Source organism: Hemibagrus wyckioides, linkage group LG12 (genome assembly GCF_019097595.1).
Source record: "Hemibagrus wyckioides isolate EC202008001 linkage group LG12, SWU_Hwy_1.0, whole genome shotgun sequence".
NCBI classification, from domain to species: Eukaryota; Metazoa; Chordata; class Actinopteri; order Siluriformes; family Bagridae; genus Hemibagrus; species Hemibagrus wyckioides.
In genome coordinates, this window is record NC_080721.1 from 3,405,185 (window position 1) to 3,429,438 (window position 24,254).

The window sequence follows — 24,254 nt, forward strand, 5'->3', positions numbered from 1 at the left end:
CATGTCATGCTTTCTGTGGTCTTTTGAATGTAGTTCCTGTGGTCATTTATTTCTTCCAAAGAATGTTCGAAATAGTCGATTTGGCCAGCTGTAAAGTTTTTGTGATCTCTCTGATGGGTTTCCAGATGCTAATGCCAGACTTGACATCAACTCTAGACCTTTTACCTGCTCACCTGGAATTGAAATAATGAGGGAACAGCACAGAACATCTGAGCAGCCATCTCCAATTACTTTTGGTCCCATAAAAAGGAGACCACATCACTAGTCCAGTTAACAACAGGTGCATGATGCTTACCGTTTGCTCCGGCTGGCTCTGCCCTCTATTCACAAACTGATGTTCAGCCACGCCTCCTATATATACACATAGCTCTTGACCTGTATATATATGGGCTGATTTGATCATTTCATGAATGAGTAGGTGTACAGGTGTTCCTAATGGTGCTCAGTGTGCTGCTTATATATCATAATATTTCAAACCTCCCTTCTGTACCACCAAACAGCTCTGTTGTGGTACACTATATTGCCAAAAGTATTCGCTCACCCATCCAAATAATCAGAATCAGGTGTTCCAATCACTTCCATGGCCACAGGTGTATAAAATCAAGCACCTAGGCATGCAGACTGTTTTTACAAACATTTGTGAAAGAATGGGTCGCTGCTCTCAGGAGCTCAGTGAATTCCAGCGTGGAACTGTGATAGGATGCCACCTGTGCAACAAATCCAGTCGTGAAATTTCCTCGCTCCTAAATATTCCACAGTCAACTGTATTATAAGAACGTGGAAGTGTTTGGGAACAACAGCAACTCAGCCACGAAGTGGTAGGCCACGTAAACTGATGGAGCGGGGTCAGCGGATGCTGAGGCACATAGTGCGAAGAGGTCGCCAACTTTCTGCAGAGTCAATCACTACAGACCTCCAAACTTCATGTGGCCTTCAGATTAGCTCAAGAACAGTGCGCAGAGAGCTTCACGGAATGGGTTTCCATGGCCGAGCAGCTGCATCCAAGCCATACGTCACCAAGTGCAATGCAATGCGTCGGATGCAGTGGTGTAAAGCACGCCGCCACTGGACTCTAGAGCAGTGGAGACACGTTCTCTGGAGTGACAAATCACGCTTCTCCATCTGGCAATCTGATGGATGAGTCTGGGTTTGGCGGTTGCCAGGAGAACGGTACTTGTCTGACTGCATTGTGCCAAGTGTAAAGTTTGGTGGAGGGGGGATTATGGTGTGGGGTGGTTTTTCAGGAGCTGGGCTTGGCCCCTTAGTTCCAGTGAAAGGAACTCTGAATGCTTCAGCATACCAAGACATTTTGGACAATTCCATGCTCCCAACTTTGTGGGAACAGTTTGGAGCTGGCCCCTTCCTCTTCCAACATGACTGTGCACCAGTGCACAAAGCAAGGTCCATAAAGACATGGATGACAGAGTCTGGTGTGGATGAACTTGACTGGCCTGCACAGAGTCCTGACCTCAACCCAATAGAACACCTTTGGGATGAATTAGAGCGGAGACTGAGAGCCAGGCCTTCTCGTCCAACATCAGTGTGTGACCTCACAAATGCACTTCTGGAAGAATGGTCAAAAATTCCCATAAACACACTCCTAAACCTTGTGGACAGCCTTCCCAGAAGAGTTGAAGCTGTTATAGCTGCAAAGGGTGGACTGACGTCATATTGAACCCTATGGAATAGGAATGGGATGTCACTTAAGTTCATATGCGGGTCAAGGCAGGTGAGCGAATACTTTTGGCAATGTAGTGTACCTGGCACCAAGATGTTAGCAGTCCAGGAGTCAGCATGGTCACTCTGCAGCTGATACATCTCCATAAACACCAAGCTGTGTGTTACGACACCTTTCTATCAGAGCCAGCATTCAATTTTTCAGCAATTTGTGGTACAGTAGCTCTTCAGTGGGATCAGACTAGATGGTCTAGCCTTTGCTTCGGCAAGGAAAAACATCTCAAGATGATACGAGGAAGAAACCTCAAAAGGAAACAGGCTCAAAAGGGAACCCATCGTCATCAGGATGACACCAGACTCTCTTCTCCACCCTGTGTAAAAGCTATATTTCCTCCCAGCAGAGTGTTTATACTGATGGTTTCCCTTAGTCTGTGTCCTAGTGAACCACAGCTGATGTATTCATTGATGGAGACTTCAAACGTCGCTTTGAACAAGGGCATCTTCCTCCGTAAAATGTATAGGATTATGCAATTTTGAAACCATTTCCCTTCTCTAACTGTACTGGTCAAAAATTGTAATTGCTTAACAAGGAGATATAAAACCTAGTTATAACCTGATAGCTGTCTTGTTGAAGACTTGAGAGCAAAATTGATTGTAGCAATTTACACTCCAAAGCCTACCTTTGGTATGAACTAATCACTGCATACCAAAAACATCCCACAAGACCTGCTGTTCTGGAGATGCTCTGATCCAGTCTATACCAGTCTGTTGTACTGGACAGACTCAATGAATCTCCTGTAGAAGCTGGTAATTAATCACATACATATCTGAACTCCAAGTTAAGGTATCATTGATTTATTAGTTTGTTGAATAAATACCTTGTTACCATCTCCTTTGTTTGGACACTAACATTTAAGACAGCAGTTGTTGCACCTCACCCCCGTCATTATTAGCGAGGAGTCCTGTAATCATGGTGTCATCTGCAGATTTAACGGTCTGGTTGCTCAGATGTTTAATAATGATCACGTGTGAACAGGGTGAATAAACACGGGCCTAGAACACAACCCTGGTGGTCCAGTCTTGAGCGTGACAGTGCAAGATGTTTTGTTGTTGACCCTTACTAAGAAACAAAGTCCAGGACTCAGTGGCTGAATATGTAAGCACTCACCATGGGATGTCCCTAAATCCTGTAGCTTTCCTAGAGTTGACTTTCCTAGAAGAGAGATCATCTCACATCCATTGTGGTATAGAACTAAGATCCAGCTAAGTCTAGTTGTTCTTCCTTGCATTGATGGGTTAGAATGCGTCAAACTGGGCATAAAAGTATTTAAAATATTCAGGAAGCCTAATTATTGCGTTTTGCTGCCAAAACAGCCCTGATCCATCAAGGCATGGACTCCACTAGATCCCTAAAGGTGTGCTGTGGTATCTGGCACCAAGATGTTAGCAGTAAGTCCTGCAAGTTGTGAGGTGGGGTCTCTATGGGCTTAAAGGATAGATACTGACCACTGCAGACCGGGAACACCCCACAAGAGCTGCAGTTTTGGATATGCTCGGATCCAGTGGTCTAGCCATCACAATTTGGGCCTTTTGGTCAAACTCACTCAAATCCTTACTCTTGCCCATTTTTCCTGCTTCTAACACATCAACTTTGAGGACAAAATGTTGACTTGCTGCCTAATATATCCCACCCACTAACAGGTGCCATCATCAGTGTTATTCACTTCACCGGTCACTGCTCAGAATGTTAAACCTGACCGGTGTATGCTTAAACACTGGTAGCTTCGTCAACGTCTAAATAAATAGTGTTTATCTAGACATTTAGCAGACGCCCTGATCCAGAGCGACGTACATTGTGTCATTTTATAGAGCTGAGGGGTAAGGACCTTGCTCAGAGGTCCAGCAGTAACCCTGGGATTTGATCTCACAACCTTCTGATCAGTAATCCAACAGACCTTGATGGACAAATCTAGCATTAGGAGTGAACATTTCATGAGATAAGTGAGCCTCATCATTTGGAGATGAATAAAATTTCTATGTACCTTTTATTCAAAATTAAATTAAAATGCTGGTCAAAACCTGTCACAGACCTTGACCAATTTTTTTTTCTTTTTTTGAAGAATCAGTAAACAAACAACCCACACAAACAGTTTCTAGGAGCCAACATGCCGCCTTTTATTCAATTTCCTCCGAGGCATTTGACAAGTGGAAGTGTGTGAGAGGGCACAAGCACAGTCGAGGGGGGACATTTTTTTTTTTTTTGTGGCTCATGCTGAAATTGGACCACTTTCTGTAAACTCCACATCACATTCCCACTGAAACATGACTCACCACACGAGACAGCCAATATAATCGTATATCAGAATAAACGGTAGCAAGAAAAACTCTTTTCCGACTCATTCGTAGTTCATAAATCAGAAGGCGAGTCCATTTTAATGAATACTAAAAAATAATAAATAAAAAAAAGCTTCGGGGGGGGGGGGGGTTATGGATCAAATCCCAAATGAACAATGTCTTGAGAATATCTACGCGTGAAATAAAGCCCGATACATGGAAGCCACACCACCAGAACCAAGAAACAGAAACAAAAGAGAAGCAACACTGAGGATTTCAATCAGTAATCAGTTCACAATGCAGGCAAAAGAAAGAGACATTAAAAATCACTCGTTTGTCAAATATAACCATACATGATTATTTTTTTGTCTTTGTTTTTTTAATATAACATCTTCATATTTTTTTTTTCCTGGTTCGGGGGGAAAAGGAACTGAGAATTGACCCTAAATTCTAACAAATATTAATATGCCTCTAATTGAAAAAGTGTTTAAGAGGTAGATCAACAATAGTGTAAGAGGGAAGGGGAAAACAACCAAAAAAATAATAAATCGCTTGTGCCCTTGCCGTGAACCCGAGCCGAGGCAGAAGACGACTCGACGTAAATCGGCGGAGATTTTGGGAAGGGGCACAAGCTTCGACACCACCCACCTTCGACTCAGCTGAGGTAGACATCATTACTAGTGTGGAAGCATTGAACATGCCCTTTGACCACAATCATATTTACATTTGCATGAAAACAAAAACAGAAAAATCTTTTTTTGTTTGTTTTTTTTTTTTAAATTCCTCTCCATATAGTTCTTCTAAAAAGATTTCTAATTTAAAAAAAAAAAAAAAAAAATTCACATCCATTTCTACATTGTATAACTGCTGGCTATAGAGACGCGTCCGTTAGCATCGTAAAGGATCTGAAACAGTGTGACTCCGCCCATAAACCCTCACCATGCTGTGATGGACGCTCGACATTTTGCAGTGTGGGAAAGGAAAAAGAAAAGAAGGAAAAAATAAATAAAAAAATGGCGTGATGGACGTCAGCCCAGAGGGAAGAAAAATACAAATAAAATTAATAAAGAATGTGCCTGGGCTGTGATGATTTTAATGATCTGTGTGTGTGTGTGTGTGTGTGTTACAGCAGGACTTTAACATGATCCCTGAACGCTGAAGCTGATCCCTGAAAGCTAACTTGACGTTTATGGGGGAAAATGCACCTGCTGCTAATTTTATTTCGTATAATTATTGACCTCTAAATGGCATCGCTGCAGTACGTACGGTTGGCATTTTACAGCATATATCTATCTATCTATGTAACAGAAGATGGCGGCTCCTCGTCAACGCCGAGGCGCTTCACTTTTAGTTATCCTGATCCGCAAACATCAAGCCGCTTAACCTTCAGCGCACAGACGTTTGTTTTGAAACGTACAGCTATCCGTCCGCGTCGTAACAAAAGTGGGGCTTGTGTTAACAGAAGGCGTAGCTTGTTTTTTTGTTTTTTCCTTAAAAAAATAATGTTCAAGAACTTTTTTTAATAAAGTATACAAAATACCACAAAGCGAAATAATAAAACAAAAAAAAAAAACTTTTCATATATTTATATATATATATATATATATATATATATATAGATGATTTACTTCTCTCTTTTTTCTTCTTCTTCTGAGGTACTCTAGCCTGAGGTAGATCAGTAAAAAAATGCATATTAATTCGGTTTCCTGTGGCAGACGCCTTTAAACACTTCCTTGTAAAGTGGCAGCGTCAGTCTGCCTCCATTCATCATCTTATATCTACATAATTCTTTTCTTTATAAAAAGCATTTGAATTTTTATATATATATATATATATATATATATATATATATATATATATATATATATATATATATATATATATATATATATATATATATATATACGCCATTAAGCAATACTGGGACAAACAGATTCTTCCACAACACTTCCAGTCCCATCCCCATACACCCAGAGCTTTTTAGGAACCCCACCCCTAGCCAGTCTAGGAGAGCAATGCTTTGACTTTTTTTTTTTTTTTTTTTTTTTACATGATAAACTCAAAAATCAATCAAGCAAAAACAAAAGAAACAAGAGGGAGAAATAGCATTGTGCAGGTACCACACGACGGCAGTGACGGGGAGAGACGTGTGTTTGCCAGAAATGCCAGGAGGTGGGTGAGGTGGTGGACTCCGGAGATGGGCACGTCCCATGTCCTGTTCTCTTCTCCGTCACCATCCGGGCGCTGGGTGAATCATTTCCTCCGTGGTATCGGCGCTCCAGTAGGCGAGCCTTTGGGCTGCTGTCGTCTCACCTGGGAGAGGATCTCCTGAATCTTTCGCTGAGCTAGCTACGAAAGAACGACACGCAACAGATGAGAAAACAGATTCAAGATTTTCGTTCTAGTTTGTGACAGAAAGCAAGAGTGTAATGAGGGCCAATTTACCTGGCTTGCATAGAAATGGCCAGTAATCTTCACTATCACTTGGTCATTTTCATCTGGTGTCTGATCGCGGGGGACAACCACCTCTGCGCTAGTCAGGTTCTGCAGTTCATTCACCTGTTCAACAATTTCAATCATGGAAAAAAAATTTTTTTTAAAAAAAAGGATAAAGTTCAGCAGCGAGAAAATGTGGGGCATATAGTTCAGAAACATCTACCACTAAATAGGTGCTTTACCGTTTTGCCCCCTTTCCCGATGACCCGTCCAGCAGCAAATGAGGGCACTTTAATGTGAGCTTCTAGTTTGACTTCTTCCTTCGGCCCAAAAAAGTTCTCTTCCTTCAGCTTCCCAAAGATACGTCCCTGAGCCTGAGAGAGAGAGAGAGAGAGAGAGAGAGAGAGAGAGAGAGAGAGAGAGAGAGAGAGAGAGAGAGAGAGAGAGAGAGGGGATTTGTCCTGACCATCAAACTGCACTACACCAAACTTCAGTATAGAGACTGTATTTCCTCAGCAGCTCGGTACATCCATGCCTGCCACAACAAGAGGGAGGAGTCGACCAATCAGTGCTCATGAACTTGCACACACCCCTCACTCATACCTATAGATTTTAGGCTTTTATTTAGCCATTTATTTATGTGTTGATTTTAGAATTTGCAGTCTTTAAATGCTTTGTACAATTTATCATGCCAATAAGCTCTTTTGAATTGAGAGAGAGAGAGAGAGAGACAGACAGACATGGAGTGTGAGAGAATGAGAGAGATGACAGAGATAGACCGACAGAACGAGAGAATGAGAGATGGTGAGAGAGCAAGAGAGACAGAGCGAGAGAGAGAGAATGAAAAATGGTGAGACAGAATAGAGAAAGAGAGAGAATGTTTGAATATATGAGTGTGAGAGAAAGAGAATGAGAGTGAGAGAGAGAGAATGAAAAATGGTGAGACAATAGAGAAAGAGAGAATGTTTGAATATATGAGAGAGAAAGAGAATGAGAGTGAGAGAGAGAGAATGAGAGTGAGAGAAAGAGAGTGAGAGAATGAGAGCGAGAGAGAGAGAATGAGAGTGAGAGAGAAAGAGTGAGAGAGAGAATGAGAGCGAGAGAGAGAGTTAAATAATTCTATCAATAGTTTGTTGTATATGAAGTTGCTGGTCAGAGGATCAGCTAGTTAACTCTGACCCATCATGCCCTGTGAGGTGTTCAGTACAGGAGTCATGAACATGAATAAAACCGAGTCATCCTGCATGTGAGGAGTGTGTAAAGTGCCAGTACTGGAGTGTGAGGGTTACATCACATCACTGAACATTCAGGGACTCCCTCTGTACTCCAGTTTCAGACGCAAATATTCCCTTCCCAGAATAAAAGCGTGGAGATTTGTCTCACTTTCTTTGGCCAGATGGAGGCACTATTGACTCATCACTGAAGAGAAGGGGAAAAAAAAAAAAAGAAAAAAAAACCAGGCTGGGTCAGCCCAAGTCGAAATGAAGTCATTCTGAGTCCCGGTTCTAGCAGTCTTGCCCTTTAAGATCAACAATTATACAATCATAAAAATTTACAAATTATAAAAATTTTACCTGTCAGTTTAAAAGTGTGCCTGACAAATGTATACATTCAGCCCATACGTATTTGGACAGTGACGCTTGTGTAATAGTGTATTGTAAACACCACCACAAAGGATCTGAAAGTGAAGTGATGAGCTTCAATTAATTTAACAAAAACTGTAAGAACCTTGATCCTAGACCTACTAAACTGAATCATGTTGGCTGACCGAGGGCTTCTCAAGAATCCAGTACCTTGAACTGGGCCTCTGGTGGTCCTGAAATAATGACCATCCTATGCTTGGCGTCCATCCCATCAGCTGGGGCGATCTACAGAGAGGAATTATGAATGAAAACGTGGATAAACACTTATGAATTAATTTTAATAAATTAATTTTTAATTCATCACCTACTTTTATTGATGCACCAGCAAAACGGCTGAGCTGCTTTATATGCTGGCCCTGCTTCCCGATGATGGCACCCACGGCCAGCGCAGGGATGAAGAGATGCACCGTCTCCGACTCGGGCTGCTGCTGACAAAGAGAGTCACTGTACATATATTCATATATATGTATATAAAAAAAAAAGAAAAAAAGAAATAAGACCTTATGTATAGTCAGGTCCATAAATTTAACAAGGAAACAGGCCTCATCAATTGTCCAATTAATTTTGAACAGTATATTGATGCTGTAATGCAGTACATTTGTTAAACCACTTTAACTAAAGCTGAATATACACTGATCAGCCATAACACTGAAGTGAATAAGACTAATCTCATCATGGCACCTGCTAGCGGGTGGGATATATTAGGCAGCAAGTCCTCAAAGTTGACGTGTTAGAAGCAGGAAAAATGGACAAGCGTAAGGATTTGAGCGAGTTTGACCAAAAGGGCCAAATTGTGATGGCTAGACCACTGGATCAGAGCATCTCCAAAACTACAGCTCTTGTGGGGTCTGCAGTGGTCCGTATCTATCAAAAGTATCCTGTGTGTATCCCATAGAGTGTATCCAATAGTATCCAAATGTACAGGATTTAAAGGATCTGCTGCTACCACAGAGCGCACAGCACACCTTCAGGGATCTAGTGGAGTTCATGCCTCGACAGGTCAGGGCTGGGAACACAATATCAGGCAGGTGGTCATTATGCCTGATCAGTGTATCTACACTTCATTGACCTCTTGATTGCCTTGTTTTGAAACTATCGTGGCGGCATAGCACAGATGGTGTCACTGTCCAAATACTTATGGACCCCACTGTATAACACATGGTACAGAACATCAGACCTTACATTTGAGATCCTCAGCTCTCTCTCTCACACACGTTATCCTGACATCAAATGAAGTAAAAGGTTCAGTGTTATTTTAAAATCAACTGTGTGGGATCCAAGTGTGGACAGAATTTCCTAAAAACGTGGAGCAGCATTTCTTTTTCTGCCCCAAGCAGAATTTGTGTAGAGCCTGTGGATGGAGGATTATATCTCATAGGCAAAACAAAAAAATGTTCAGACAACTTGCAGGACGTTTACTGATTCCACATTCCTCTTTTGAGTGAGAACAAGACCGATTGCACGGAAACGTTGACCTCTAAAGCCAGGCAAGGTGAAGTCACATGACCGGTAGCATTCCGATACGTTACACAGCCAAACCTTTATATGGTATGAAGCATGTTAGAAAGCACATTTTATCAAGCAATCAAGTCTCCAAGCACACACACACACAGGCTGGTCCACACATGCAAAGGTCACCAGTTTAGGGTATTAGATGGTGCAGGTGGTTCAGGTCAAGCCATCACCCGGTCCAGCTTCATGTCAAAAACTTGCAGCCGTGTTACTTCTGGGACTCCATAGGCCACAGAAAAATAAATAAACACCCTTCAGAGAGCGCAACCAACAGCCGTGCAGTGGGTTTTTCTGGACTTACAGTGAAGGACTGGCTACTGCTGAAGGACCAAAATGGAACCTTGGTCGGAAACACACTGCACTACAGGAGAAACACGCATTAACACAAAGACACGCCGTCGCCTTCCAGTGCATCCCTGCTGCAAGCTACACACACTAGCACAATCACTCCACTACAGATTAACACAAAATACTCAGTGTGTCGAAAACAGCCGCTTACTGGAGACCTACACATGCCCAGATTAGTCTTTACACAACCCCACAAAAGCAAATCTCGCAAAATAGAGTGCTTCTTGAAACTAGAAAACTCTTCAGATCTGCTCCTTCTTCAGACTAAAAGTAAAAGGATGCAATGATTAGACTTACCCCAAATGATGGATATCCAGCTTGTGCTCCAGACAGAGGTCCTGGTGTCATAGTGGGAGATATCGCTCCTGTTGTTCCACCCGGGAAAAGCCCCAGAGCATTCAAATTCAAGCCGGGAATCAGATTAGACTGGAGCTGCATATACACATGAGGAGATAGATGATCATCTTATTTTAAAAACACGCGTGGTGAGTAAACGCGTCCTCTCGACGTACGTTCATGGCGGCCACGTCGTTCTCATAAGCCTCTCTGATTTTCTTCATGACCTCCTCTTCAGCCCTGGCACACGCCTCTATCGAGCCCTTCACAGTGATCGTTCGCTCAGGGTTATAAAGAGTCAGGTCCTGGAGACTGAAGAAGGAAAAATAAAAGTGAAAGTTTGCTCATCTGTACATACTCACCATGATGTAAATGCAATTTGTTAACACCGCTCACGGCGAGATGGTGATCTTGGTCCCGGTGTCTTGTTCGATTTTTTTCAAATTGCGTCCCTCTTTTCCGATCAGACGCCCCACAAAGTTATTATGAGCCAAAATCTTCAGAGGAATCTCTTCGGTGCTGAACGTGAGACACAATGAGGAGACAGTGAAGGACAGATTAAAATCAATAATGAGGTCAGTTTGTTAGCTAGTATCTGTAAAGGAAATGGATAAGATGATCAACTGACATTTTCGTGTCCATGGCTTCCTTCTGCATGATCTCCATGATGCTCCTGCAGGCTGAGCTACAACCTTCTGGAGTCGAATGGACCGTTATGGGTTTCTCTGCTGCTCCTGCATTTTCCTTACGATGGATGTCGATTCTGCATGTTAGCATAAGGAGAGGAGGGAAAAAACACAATGAGTAAGTAATAAGTAACAAATGCATGTAATATTACTAGAACAGGGCGCTGCTTTTTGACCAATGTCCACAGATGCACTATATTGCCAAAAGTTTTGGGACACCCCTCCAAATCATTGAATTCAAGGTATTTTCAGGTGTTAAGCTCGGCCCCTTAGTTCCAGTGAAAGGAACTCTTAATGCTTCAGCTTCATACCAAGACATTTTGGACAATTTCATGCTTTGTGGGAACAGTTTGGAGATGACCCCTTCCTGTTCCAACATGACTGCACACCAGTGACCAAAGCAAGGTCCATAAAGACATGGATGAGTGAGTTTGGTGTGGAGGAACTTCACAGAGTCCTGACCTCAAACCCATAGAACACCTTTGGGATGAATTAGAGCAGAAACTGAGCCAGGCCTTTACATGCACATGAATGTAATAGAGTTGTTCTGCCCCTTTCCAGCTATAACAGCTTCAGCTCTTCTGGGAAGGCTTTCCACAAGGTTTAGGAGTGTGAATTTTTGACCATTCCTCTAGAAGCGCATTCGTGAGGTCAGGGCACTGATGTTGGACGAGAAGGTCTGGCTCACAGTCTCCACTCAAAGGTCAACCCAAAGGTGTCGAGGTCAGGACCAGTCAAGTTCCTTCACACCAAACTAGCTCATCATTGACCTAGCTTTGTGCACTGGTGTGTGGTCATGTTGGAACAGGAAGGGGTCATCCCCAAACTGTTCTCACAAACCATGAAATTTTCCAAAATGTCTTGGTATGAAGCTGAAGCATTAAGAGTTCCTTTCACTGGAACTAAGGGGCCAAGCCCAACCCGTCAAAATCCCCTGAAATCAATGATCTGGAGGGGTGTCCCAAAGCTTTTGGCAATATAGTGTATAACCAAATCATATCTTTTTTTCTATTTTTTTTTTTTTTAAAAACAAAGTACATTCTACATGGCCAAGACCTGTGGACACAACCAAAAATCAAGCTTACTTTGAGCGTGTCTGTTTGGTAATATTGCGGATGGTTGCACCCTCTTTGCCGATGATGGCACCCACAAACTGGGTGGGCACGAGAATGCGCAGTGGAATGTCAGACTGCAGCTTAGGGCGAGTTCCCAGAGAGGGTGAGGCCTGGCGTGGCGGCCCACGTAGTGCCCCTCCTCTCCTGTTGCCCATAGACGGGGGATCAGACAGCACGGTCTCGTCTGGTATGTAGCAGACCTTCAGTGCATAGTTTTCCATCATGAAACCGTTCAATTTCTCAACTGCTCTAAAGACAGGGAAGAACATAGTGTGAGTGCAAGGTGGACGGGACATCTTCCTAAACCTCGTCACATCAGCAGCAAACCGAGATTGCATTAAAAACAAATTTACAGAGCCATGACGTCATAAAAACAAAGATGTGTTAGAAATATAAAAGCAGAAACCTCAACAAGGCTGATGAGTAAATTCAGGGTTTAAGATGTACATTAGCACTAAACATGACGAATCCTGCAATGCCTCAGATCTGACATTAGGTGGCAGCAGCTACGAGTTCACACATGGACCAGTCACACCAGATGACAGAAAGCAGAGTACTCACTGCCTGGCCTGCTCCTTATCTGCATAACGCACGTTCACTACGGCCGTCTCCATGTCCGTGTTAACTACAGAGTGGGGGGGAAAAAAACACCAAACACATTTCCATCATTCAGGAGACGGTGCTTTGTGGTCTCTAATCAAAAAACATCCTGATCGGATAAACAGGTCAGGGTCAAAGAATATTATCCAGCTAAAAACCTTGTTGTAGAGGAGTTAGTGTGTTATGGGATAATGGTGAATGTAGTAACCTTGTTCACAATTCTCCACAGTGCCATACTGAGCTAATAATCCATCCAACACCTGCATAAAAAAACAAGAAAAACAATGAATAAATAAAAAAAAAAAAAAACCATATCAAATTATTGAGTCTACATTTTGTTCAATTGGACCGGCTTGTTATTAAATAGCTAATGTGTCTGGAACATGATTTGTGAAATGACCGAGTGACAGAACTGAGCGAATGCACGATACTTCTTGTTTTGAACAGAATGCTAGTTAGTTGCATTTCCATGTGAAAGAACGAGCAGCGCCTTCGAGGCCTAGAAGCACATGCCCCTCTATACATCCACACTTCCGCTCTCCGCTACACGTCCTCCTATTGGCTGATGCCGGACTTACTATGGAATCTCTCTTGCCACTGAGGAGCTCCAGTCATTGGCTGCATGAGCAGTCAAGCGTTTAAAGCCTGTCTATTGGTTGGCTGGTGCCATGTGTATAGAGGGTGGGGTTAGTGCACACGCCGAGAGAGCGGGCAGTGGGTTATAATCCAAGCCAGACTGAGCTTGCCTAAACAGTGGAAGTGAAAAGGGGGCCTTTCTTTGCTACACCATAGCATAAGCCACATACGGGTACTAGCTGACGGCACAAAAGCTCCTACTGCTCCTAGCCGTTGCGCACAAGCACATGCTGTAAAGCGAGCAAGCTCTCGGCCTGGACGTAAACATATTCCTACATATGGAATTAATTGGCACTCTTTCTTACAAATCTGAGCCATTTAGAGTTCGCCTTCAAATATTTGCTCTCCAAGCACTAAACAAAAATATTCTGAACAAAATGCAGCAAACCAATCAAGACTTGTGTGTATATTCATATATATATATGAAAAGAAGTAAAATAGAAGGAAATAAAATAGAAGTAGTAAATAGAAGCTGTGCAGCTAAAGATTCATTCATAAATGGTTTGACCCAAATTACAAGCAGGTAATACACCTGGATTTTAGACGTCACAGCTCGGGAAGCGCTTTCACAAAAGCTCCTGGCTTCTGACTGTCAGAAAATAAAAACAGCCCTCTCTCACAGTGTTCATTTTTCGTCTTATCTTGGCACCAAACTACTCATTTGCACAGTTGTTTCTGCAGCATGTCTGGACAGGGTGCTACACTGATGCTTCACATTTTAGTCCAGGATGAACTTCAACCATTCAACAAAAGGATTATGATAACAGAAGAAACTAAACAAACCACCATTACAACGGGCTGCTCACGGATGACGTGCAAAAAACGCTTTATGAGACGCTTTATATTTCACTTCTAGTGCTTTTGTTTCACAATCTTCCTCTAGAAAAAAAAATAACAGACCTTTATGAGACACTAGTGGACCAGCTAGTGATTGGTCAGCTTCACTACTGTCCCTTAAATACAGAAATCACTCAATGTGTGCACATTTCTCTCATCTCTGGTGACTTCTGCTGATGATACAGGACACAAGTAACACATTCACGCAACCGGGCTGCCTTTGTGTGAAACGGTCTGACACATGCCTTTCAGGAATATAACTGATGGCGAGAAAGAAACCAGGGGAACCAAAGGAAGCCAGAATGTGTGATTATCAAAAATGTCCCTTCTGTAAGTGTGTACTTAAACAGTTAACATATCGAAAGCAATAAAAATTGCACCAAAATGCCAGCAACTACTGTCTTAAAAAAAACAAAGCCTCTGAATTTAATTAGCAGATTTGCATATTAGTGCTCAGAAATCAGATTCTGGCCAACAGGAGATGAGATTTTAACCAGAAATACTAGAATTTAGGAAGTAATAGTTAATCGTCTTTCCAACGCTTTACAGTAAATGGACGCTGATCTGAGGAACGTCCTACAACGTGCTTAAAAAATGTTTTAGGAAAAAAAAAAAAATCACACGTTAAATCTTGATAGATAAAATCTTCAAGTTGAAAATCTTTACTTAGATACACTTTATTGCCAAAAGTTTTGGGACACCCCTCCAAATAAATGAATTCAGGTGTTGTTTTTCAGGGGTTGGACTTGGCCCCTTAGTTCTAGTGAAAGGAACTCTTAATGCTTCAGCTTCATACCAAGACATTTAGGACAATTTCATGCTTTATGGGAATGACCACTTCCTGTTCCAACATGACCGCACACCAGTGCACAAAGCAAGGTCCATAAAGACATGGATGAGCGAGGAGAATAACCCACCACCAAACCAGACCTGCTGGATGACCAGACTGTCATATCTTTCTTTTTTAACGCCATGCCAGCTTCTATGGCTATATTCTTGGCGAGAGAGTTTTTGTTGATCAATATTAAAACTATAAGATGTTTAAGGATTTTTTAGGAACTTTGACTCTCATATCAGTCACATGTGCTCAGCGTGAACCTGCTTTAATCTGTAAAGAGAACGGACGTCACTGGAGGTTCACAAAGCTTCACAGTGTTGTTCCGCAAGCAAATAAAACATTTTCAAGGAGAGATCTCCATTAGAAACATGCACACCAGTAGCCTGCTATACATCTTTGGCAGTTCTCCTCACACAAAGCCCTTCTACAGTCCTGTCTAGTTCTCCTCAGGTCTCCCAGCATCTCCTCCATGTTCTGAAACTGTACTGGGAGTCGAAACAAACCTCCTTGTGATGACGCAGATGGATGTGCCATCCCAGAGGGCTGCAGGTTTCTGTCTCATGCTGCAAGTAGTGACAAGGACCAAAACAAAAGACAAAGAGACGAATCTGAGAGCAATTACGTGGCTACCAGCTGCAATAACATTCCCTTTTTGGAGCTCGTCTTGCTGTTGTCATTTTTATTTGCACCAAATCATTCTCTTCCTAACTGGACCGACTGATATCCCTGAAGTTTACCTGACTTAAATGTTATTCTATTCAGGGGTTGAACCTGAAATACCAAGCAGGACGATGCCAGCGCACTGACCCTACGGCCCCCTGAGGGTTGGCTTCTGTGGGCAGGATTAGTTTATGCGGCCGAATGCTTTGTTATAAAAGTCAATCTAAAAAAAATCACAATTTATAAGAAACGGATTATTCCTCTTTAAAAAGGATTTTCCTCCTTTCCATAATAAAAGGAACACTCTGTAGGTGTCAGGGTAGGTGTGCTGTGAGCAGTGTATTGGAGAAACAGTGCTGTTAGCAAGAAACTGATATTTGAAGGCATGCCTGAATAAAATTAAATACAACTCACAATTGAACCCAGAATTTCAGTATTCAGCCAACAAAGCGCAGCAGAAACGTCCAAGTGCTTTATTCTGCTTAGATACAATTAACCAAAAATCACAACACAGCCTCTGAAAAATGGCTTGGATACGAAGTACATAAAACTGTGACAGTATTAAAGCCTGGATACTTTAAAAGCCTTACTAAATCCACCACATTACAGAGCACTAAATAGCCACTTGGCTGCAATAAATCTGCAGGTCAGCAGTGCTTTTTAAAAAACCTAAAAGATCAAGTCATTTTCACTGACACAAGGAGTCAAGGTTACTGATACGGATAGATATTTCCTCCATATGGTCAATCATGTCATATAGGGACTTAAATCGGTCAGCCGAATGTCAGCTTGTAGTGGTTTGCTCAACCACAGGTGTGCGAGAGTGAAACCTCCTGCAACAAGACCAACACAGAACAGTCCAGACGTCAGTCCAGCTAAAAGATCAGGAACTTCTCACTGACCAGAAAATGGTCCGACACAGAATTAAAATCATACTGTAAATATAACTAGATCAAATTTATTATACACTAGTACATATCTATATTATGCTATTTTTCCCGAAATTTCTAACGCAGGTGATTTAAAGCCAGTGTAAGAATATATCCACTTTTAAATGCATAATCTCGATCGTTAGTCTTAAAAGATGAGAGCACTGGATTTTTGGGAAGTCTATCAAGTGAGAGCGCTTGAAAATTAAACCCCACACACGGGTCTGAGATCGATCCACAGAGTTTTTTGAAAACTCAAAATTCCGACTCAGGAAAGAAAAAAAAAAAAAAAGTCCACTCACCTCCCATTGCATGTGTGGAGGAATATTCCTGATCTGCAGTTTACAGCTCCTGGGAGAGAAATGTAAGAGAGACATAAATTCAGAGGGAAATCCTGACATTACCGATCACCAGCAAGAAAGAGACAGAAAAAATGGAATTTAAAATAAAATCCTTTCAGAGCAAATAAATAACATTAACATTCATAAATGAATCACTGACAGGGTTTTGTTGAGACTCAAAGTGTCTAGAAATTTGTATTTTTATTTTTACACCGCTGTAGGATGAAGGAATTAAACAAACCTAATGAAGCGGAGCTCAGTGTTCATTATAAACATTTTACTGACCGCTTAATTTCACTTACTGACCTGACCAAACAAAAAAGGTGTGAAGATCAAGAGATATGCAAGAGAGGCTATTAAAAGGCACACCGATGCAGAAACAAGTAACGTCTTGCTTTAAATCACAATTATACAGTAAAAAAAATTTAAATACACAAATTCGTCAAATATAAAGACATATTTTAAGACTAAAACAGGACATGTGATCGATCTGAAGACGTTCCTACGAAGGTTTAGGTTTCGCTCATATCCTTCATTATAAACCGGAGAGTTAAGGTTTCACTCGCGATGTAATCTGGTCAGCTGTCACAACTGGACAAAAGGTGGGTTTCCAAAAGCTGTAGAGATAACGAGGACATCAAAACTGAACCCCAAACACACACACTGACCATCGACAATGAAAAGCCTGAAGCACATGAACATTCATTCAAGCACACCATCGGTCAGGCCTAGTGACCGGTCTAAATACTGAAGTACAGTACATGATCACAACGTATAGTGTACACGGTTCGTGTTTAATGTAGATGGTCCAAGGCAATTTGGAAGGAATTTTGTATCTCTATGAAGCTTTAAGATTCACTAAAAAGTACAAAATGATTTAAATTATTGTAGAAAACGAAGGGAGCAGGTTTAAGACAAAAATCTGACAAAATTAGCAGTGTGATTCTGAAGAGCCACTACAGTGCAGACTGTATAAAAAGTATAAATATACTTTTTTTAATAAAAAAAACAATACAATTTTAAACAACTGAGTTTTACAGCTTCCTGTTTTGGACTAGAGTGTTTTCTCTGTTGTGTGCAATACCTACATTTACATTTCTGGTATTTGCCAGATGCCCTTAACCAGAGCGACATACGTTTTCTCTCATTTTTACACAACTGAGCAAACTGAGGGTTAACAGCCTTGCTCAAGGGCCCAGAAGTGGCAGCTTGGTGGACCTGGAGCTCTGGTTCTGGTTCTGAACAGCCCGAAACGCTCACATTTCCAAAGTCCATATATAGATTTTTCTATACATATCTGCAAATGCACATATAGCACAAAATAGTTCACAATTCAACACGCTTTCTACTCATTTCTTCTGAAAACACATTAAACATTTTATTAATCATCAGAGAGAGTCATTAACAGCTTTGTCATCATTATTATTTCCAGGAGTGTGTTCATTAATTCCAGCTACATCTACACTAATCTGAATAAAAACGCTCCGTGTCCACATTATCGTCTTCAATCGTTTCCCAAAAGTTGGACGTCCACACTGAAACATCTGAAAACGTTTACGTCCCTGTACTGCGCCCGAGTCCAAATGCAAGACGCTTCCACCTACGTCATTTCCACCTGCCGTTTATTTATACTTTCCGGCTCTACGATGTCGTCCAGCATCTTAGCTGAACTAGTCATGGGACTAAAAACTCATCATTTTCACAGCCCACACTGAATTTATCCACATCGGAGAGCGTTTTCGAAAAGATACACGTTTTCGCCGACTACAAACGTCGTCTCTGTGCGAATGGAAGGCGGAAATGGATAGAAATTATGTTCTTTAAAATCGTGTGTGTGGGGCGGGGGGTAGGGTGGGGGGTTCAATGTGTGGACATGCCCTAAGGCAATCAACAGAGATATGGAAAAGCTAGAGTTACTCACTGGCCCTGGTCAGTCAGATGTTAGAAAGCAACTGAAGATTGCGAGTCGATAGAAATGCTTTGGATTTGTCTCTCTTGCTGTGTGAACCTTTTCAATATATTAACACGCATATAAAACCTGCTTTTTTTGGTTTAAAAGCAACAATGGTGCACAGCTGAACGGCAAAATGATAAAAATACATCATATACAGGAATAATTACAGTTTCAGATCAGCACACTGGGTAAAAAAAAAAAAAAAAAAAAAATCTCCAGATCCAACAGCTATATTTAATAAAATCTCCTGTTATTATAAATCAGTGTATCATTTCAATAGAAATATCTATTATACATCTACACCTGTACTCTTCACCCTTTCAGTGTGTGTGGCACTGGTCACTACAAAACATTTCCCCCTGTTAACAGTCTAATACCTGCAAACCCTGCAGAATTACACCATAACCATTAAATTACAACCTGGACCTTAAATATCCACCATTACAAAAGCTAGGCTTCCGCTCATATATGTCTCTCTTTACCATTTTCTTCCTAGAAAACTAGCAGGTCTAGCTCTGACCTGCATTACAGTCCATTCTTCTCTGGTGGATTAACTTATAGGAGTGAGTGTGGAGAACGTGTGTGTGTGTGTGTGTGTGTGTGTGTGTGTGTGTGTGTGTGTGTGTGTGTGTGTGTGTGTAGGGGATGGGTGAGTTCTCAGTGCCCCATTTCAGGCCTGCAGAGTCCCCTTCTGCCCGGGGGTGGGGTATGGTTACTATAGTGACAGGTTAGCCTACAGACATGAATTCATTGTGTGTGTGTGTGGATACTATACTATAAAACCTCGCTAACACTTAAGACTAAATAAATAGAGGAACGGTTACACGATGCACTTAACCTTTCACTGAAAATGAAGAAAAATAAAATCCTACATTTCGCACAATTATTCAAATGACCCGATTTGTCCAGTTTTCCCCACACAAATATTTATCGCTACGCATTTTGTCCACTATAAATACACTAATTTCTACACAGCAAATTCCCAGTAAAACAATTTTTTAAAAATGCACACAACCTAACTAGACTATTAAAAACAAAAAATAAAAACAATGTGTGTATTAAAAGGTCATTTCATGTTAAGGTCAATCATCTGGAGAGGAAAAAAAAAAAAAAGTGTGTGATGCATGAGATAATAAAGATGTTTTTTTAATTATTATTATTACTATTACTACTACTATTATTATTATTAAGCTTTGAACCTCTCGTAATAAGAAATCCTACTTGAGGTGGAGAAACTTCTTAAAAAAATCTCAAATGCACTACAGAAAAATTGCTCGTGTCAATAACGTCTTCAAATTCTTCACTGGGTGTGTTTCAAATAAAAATGTCTTCCCTACACTTTCATATATCTTGCATAAATCCAGCTACACACACAGACACACAACGGCTATTTAAGCCAGCCAGCGACACGTGACTCAAAGCCCAGTGTTTAACCTGCAGAAATATAACACAATCCAGGTTGAATTATGAATTTATTACTGACTCCTCATTCTGAAAAAGGCATTTTAAAAATAAAAAATTAAAAAAAGATAAAATAATGCTATCCATGATCCTTTTTTTCATACAAAAAAAGGAAGACAAATCAGTGCACTAAAAAAATAAATAAATAAATAAAAATCACGTGCTGTGTGTCAGCTACACATACAGCAGATTTCCCAGCATTCATCACTCTTGTTAGTACTACATCCAAACACACATACGTGACCTAACACACACACACACACACACCTTTGTTCATACAAACGACCTCTAACACACACACAGTGAACTCAATATACTTTCACATCACTCAGACTAATCACCACTACTACTACTAATAATAATACATTAGATAATGGCACTTGACGCCATTTTGGATTACATTTTCATAAACTGTAGCAACAATTACACCTGGCCAGTGTTTTTTTGTTTGTTTATTTTTTTTTGCCCACCTATACAACCATTCAAGCTAATATAAAGGGAACAATTTTTTCAGGGCGTGGCTAGATTTAATTGTAGCCAGATCTCCACAAGTCGCCATTTTAAGGAGCAGCTTTTCCCAGTTTAAGCCTGTATACGGACATTTTACCTCAGGAGCATTAAACGTTAAAACACGTCGCACCATTACGCATGCGCTTTAGCGCCATTCATATCAGCTTTATGTAGAGAAATATTCTTTCGCTTGCAGTTCGAAAAAAAAACCAACCAAACCCTTCATAACCATGAAAATATTCACATTCACATCATCATAATAGACAGAGGAAGTTACTGTTAAACGGGCTTTTTTAATCAAATTTGCACGTCTAGGCCTCGAACCCTTCTGTATCAGGGCGCTGTGGGGAGTTGACACACTGCGCATGAGCAAAACCCAAGCGGAAGCGAGAGAGGACACGAGGAAAAAGCAGTTCCTTCTTAAATGGTCACCACAGGGAAAGAAAAAAAATAGCCTGGCCTTGTTGAAGCCTTGTGCTGGATTCCTTACGGCCTTTCCCGACGAGTTATTTATTAAAATGATCACTAACATTAATGTATTTGTTTAAGGCATACAAAAGTGTAAAAGGTTTTAAAAACATTTCTCGCTCATTGTACTCTGCCCAGGTCAGGACAAAAATAAATTCTAATTTACATTCCCAAAAAACCAGCTCACCTAAATAATTTAACCCCAAAACTAATATTTCAAACCCAAAAAAGACGCCAATTTTCTATTTACGAGGAAAAAGGGAAAAGAATCTAGAGTTTAGAGATTGAGTTGATGAATTTTAATTACCTTTGGCGCTTGGGGACCGAATGCTCTACCTCTAGAAGTTTTCCGTGAAGTTCTACTTTTCCTGAAAAATAAAAAAAATAATAAATAAATAAATAAAATTTTAAAAATGTTATTTTAAATCAACTCGTAAAAATGTTGAAGTGAAACCGTTAAATATATATACACTTTTTTTTTTATTTATTATACGTGTAACTGAAAATTGATTCATGGAAATGAAACATGGTGGGTGCAAAATGGTTTACTAAATCAATTAAAAAAGAAAGAAAGAAAGAGATATCCTCGCTAGTTCCTGGAGGTTAAACATGGAAGACAAAGTTGCCCCCTGCACCACGAGCTCACAGGCCAGGCCTCACGAGCACACCGAAAAACACCCTGACTTTAGTAAGGGACGGAAATAACAAAAAAATAAAGTCTATACATCGTCAATACATTAAACGCTAATTAACGGATAGTGTGCATCTTAAAATGCTTAAATCTTCAATCAAGGAACCGACTTCACGCCAAACCCAAACCCAACCACCTGGAGGGTCAAGCATTCATGACGGCGACAAAAGTAACACAATGGAGCTGGATTTAAAGCCCAAAATTAGATAGTTTTGTATATCTGAAATTAATTCAAGCACCAATTGACAATAGGCCTGTGTGTTGAGGGTGAACAAGACTTGCTCGAGGTTAGAGCATTAAAATAAAACAGAGTGTGAGGGAGAAACAGCTTTGGGTAAAGAGTTTGAATTGAAACTGATTTGACTTGGTGTAAGGCCTATTCACAGAAGCGGATTTTCATTGAAAGGCTTTATGTGGCCTGTTCGAGCAGAGAGTGGTCACTTTGTGTCCTCGGCGCGGAAAATTCTGCCGTTTAAATAAATAAAATAAAAACTAAACTAACCGGTCAAATCGCCACACACTTCCCCAGACACCATCTCTCTTTCTCAGTTGCAAAGCGCGTGACGCGTCTCCCTTCCCTTGCAGGCGCGTGCACACATTGTTACATGAATACAAAGTAGCGGAAATAAAATGAAATCTCAATTCTCACCTGAAAGTGTGTCAATGGCCTTCATCGCGATCTTTTCGTCGGGGCAGTCCACGAACGCGTAGCCACTTTTGAGTAAAAAGGGCGCGCTGAACGGTATCTTCCACTGCTCGAAGATAGTTTCCAAGTCGAGCGCGCTCGTCTGCTCGCTCACATTGCCGATGTATAGCTTGTTCATATTGACGTACAAAAAAAAGAAAGGAAGAAAGGAAGAAAGAAAGAAAGAAAGAAAGAAAAGAGCGACCGCGTTGAGGAAAGAGCAGAGCCCTTTATTAGTCGCGTGCTGGGAGAGAGCGGCGCACTGTCTATCACAGCCGGAGCGGGCGTGTTCTCCTCGCTCGCTCGCTCCAAAGCTGCCTGGATAGATAGACAAGAATTATGACGGACGTGTATTTGCGCACTGGCCTGCGAGAGCTTATTGCATGTCCTCCCAATTGAAGAAAAAAAAAAAAAAAAAAAACTACTTTTGTGTGTGTGTGTATCTTCGTGTCCGAACTGAAGAAAAGGCGCACGTGCACGCGCCGCCTCCTTTAAAATAAAATCAACGGAAGACAATAGGATTAAAAAAAAAAAAAAACTACGTTTTTTTTCTCCAGTGAGCCACGTGTTCAAACTGCAAATCAATCCCGCACGTGAGTGATCAATTAAGGTTCTCGTGGGAGGGAAGTGTGCTCAGAAGGGAATATTTTGGGATTTGAGGTAAAACCTGGCTGTGTGGACTGTCAGGGATTCCGTGCGGACTTCCCGTAGTAATTCCTTTCGCCGAACTTTTTTTTTTTTTTTGTTCCCTGGCTCCCGATTGGCTGTCAGTGATGTAGTAAAGCGGCGTGGCGCGCGCCCGCTACACAGTACACAACGGGAAGGGCGGGGGGGAGGTGGCGTGGAGGGGTGGGGGGAGAGAACCTATGGAGGCCTGCCGTATAGGGGCAGAGTGGGCGGAGCCTGAGAGCCATACGACACATCCTGCATCATAGGGCTCGGAATGCTATTTGCATTACTTGCCTATATCATGTTAACATTTTACACAGTTCAAATAATAACACTTTTGAATGGCACTACCCCTTGCTTCTTGATCAGCCATAACATTATGACCACCTGCCTAATATTGTGCTGCCAAAACAGCCCTGACCCGTAGATCTACTAGACAGGTGTGCTGTGGTATCTGGCACCAAGATTTTTTAAGTCCTGTAAGTTGCGAGCTGGGGCTTCCATGGGCTTAAAGGATACTTTTGATAGATACTGACCACTGCAGACCGGGATCACCTCCACAAGAGCTGCAGTTTTGGAGATGCTCTGATTCAGTGGTCTAGCCATCACAATTTGGGCCTTTTGGTCAAACTCACTCAAATCTTGTCCATTTTTCCTGCTTCTAACACATCAACTTTGAGGACAAAATGTTGACTTGCTGCCGAAATATATCCCACCCACTAACAGGTGCCATGATGAGGAGATCATCAGTCTTATTCACTTCACCTATTTGTATAGTAGTTTGTGTGTGTGTTTTCTTTCAGTGTCCTAGACCTTGCAAAATTGCACGGTTTCAGTGAAAACCTCCTGCTGCATGTTTGAAGCCTGTAAGGAATGTGAGGGTCTTTT

At 41.4% G+C, this 24,254-nt stretch overlaps 1 protein-coding gene across 9 annotated transcripts; it reads right to left on the reverse strand.

Annotated features, from left to right (window-relative positions):
- Positions 1-5,892: 5,892 nt before the first annotated feature.
- Positions 5,893-23,364, reverse strand: igf2bp3 (insulin-like growth factor 2 mRNA binding protein 3). 9 transcript variants are annotated; one of them, XM_058405293.1, is made up of 16 exons: positions 22,662-23,357; positions 21,629-21,689; positions 16,890-16,938; positions 12,896-12,947; positions 12,649-12,712; positions 12,058-12,336; positions 10,915-11,049; positions 10,683-10,805; positions 10,463-10,598; positions 10,248-10,382; positions 9,914-9,963; positions 8,399-8,534; positions 8,241-8,315; positions 6,690-6,821; positions 6,457-6,570; positions 5,893-6,360 (listed from the first exon to the last, which is right to left on the reverse strand). In XM_058405293.1, exons 1-16 carry the CDS (start codon positions 22,834-22,836, stop codon positions 6,265-6,267), a joined length of 1,812 nt encoding a protein of 603 aa, XP_058261276.1. In that variant the 5' UTR covers positions 22,837-23,357; the 3' UTR covers positions 5,893-6,264. The 9 variants fall into 9 exon arrangements, 8 of the variants coding, with proteins under 8 accessions (XP_058261276.1, XP_058261269.1, XP_058261270.1 ...); XM_058405286.1 differs by lacking the exon at positions 9,914-9,963 and having other exon boundaries at positions 8,399-8,518; positions 22,662-23,355; XM_058405287.1 differs by lacking the exon at positions 9,914-9,963 and having other exon boundaries at positions 8,399-8,515; positions 22,662-23,352.
- Positions 23,365-24,254: the final 890 nt, after the last annotated feature.

Excerpts from the sequence above, each read along its gene's own strand:
- igf2bp3 (XM_058405293.1), bottom strand. The coding sequence starts at position 22,836 with ATGAACAAGCTATACATCGGCAATGTGAGCGAGCAGACGAGCGCGCTC. Across the intron at positions 10,599-10,682 it reads ACCAAGATCACCATCTCGCC|TCTCCAGGACCTGACTCTTT; the intron begins GTGAGCGGTGTT and ends TTCCTTCTTCAG. Across the intron at positions 8,535-9,913 it reads TGGTCCTTCAGCAGTAGCCA|TGACTCTCTTTGTCAGCAGC; the intron begins GTCCTTCACTGT and ends ATATATGTACAG.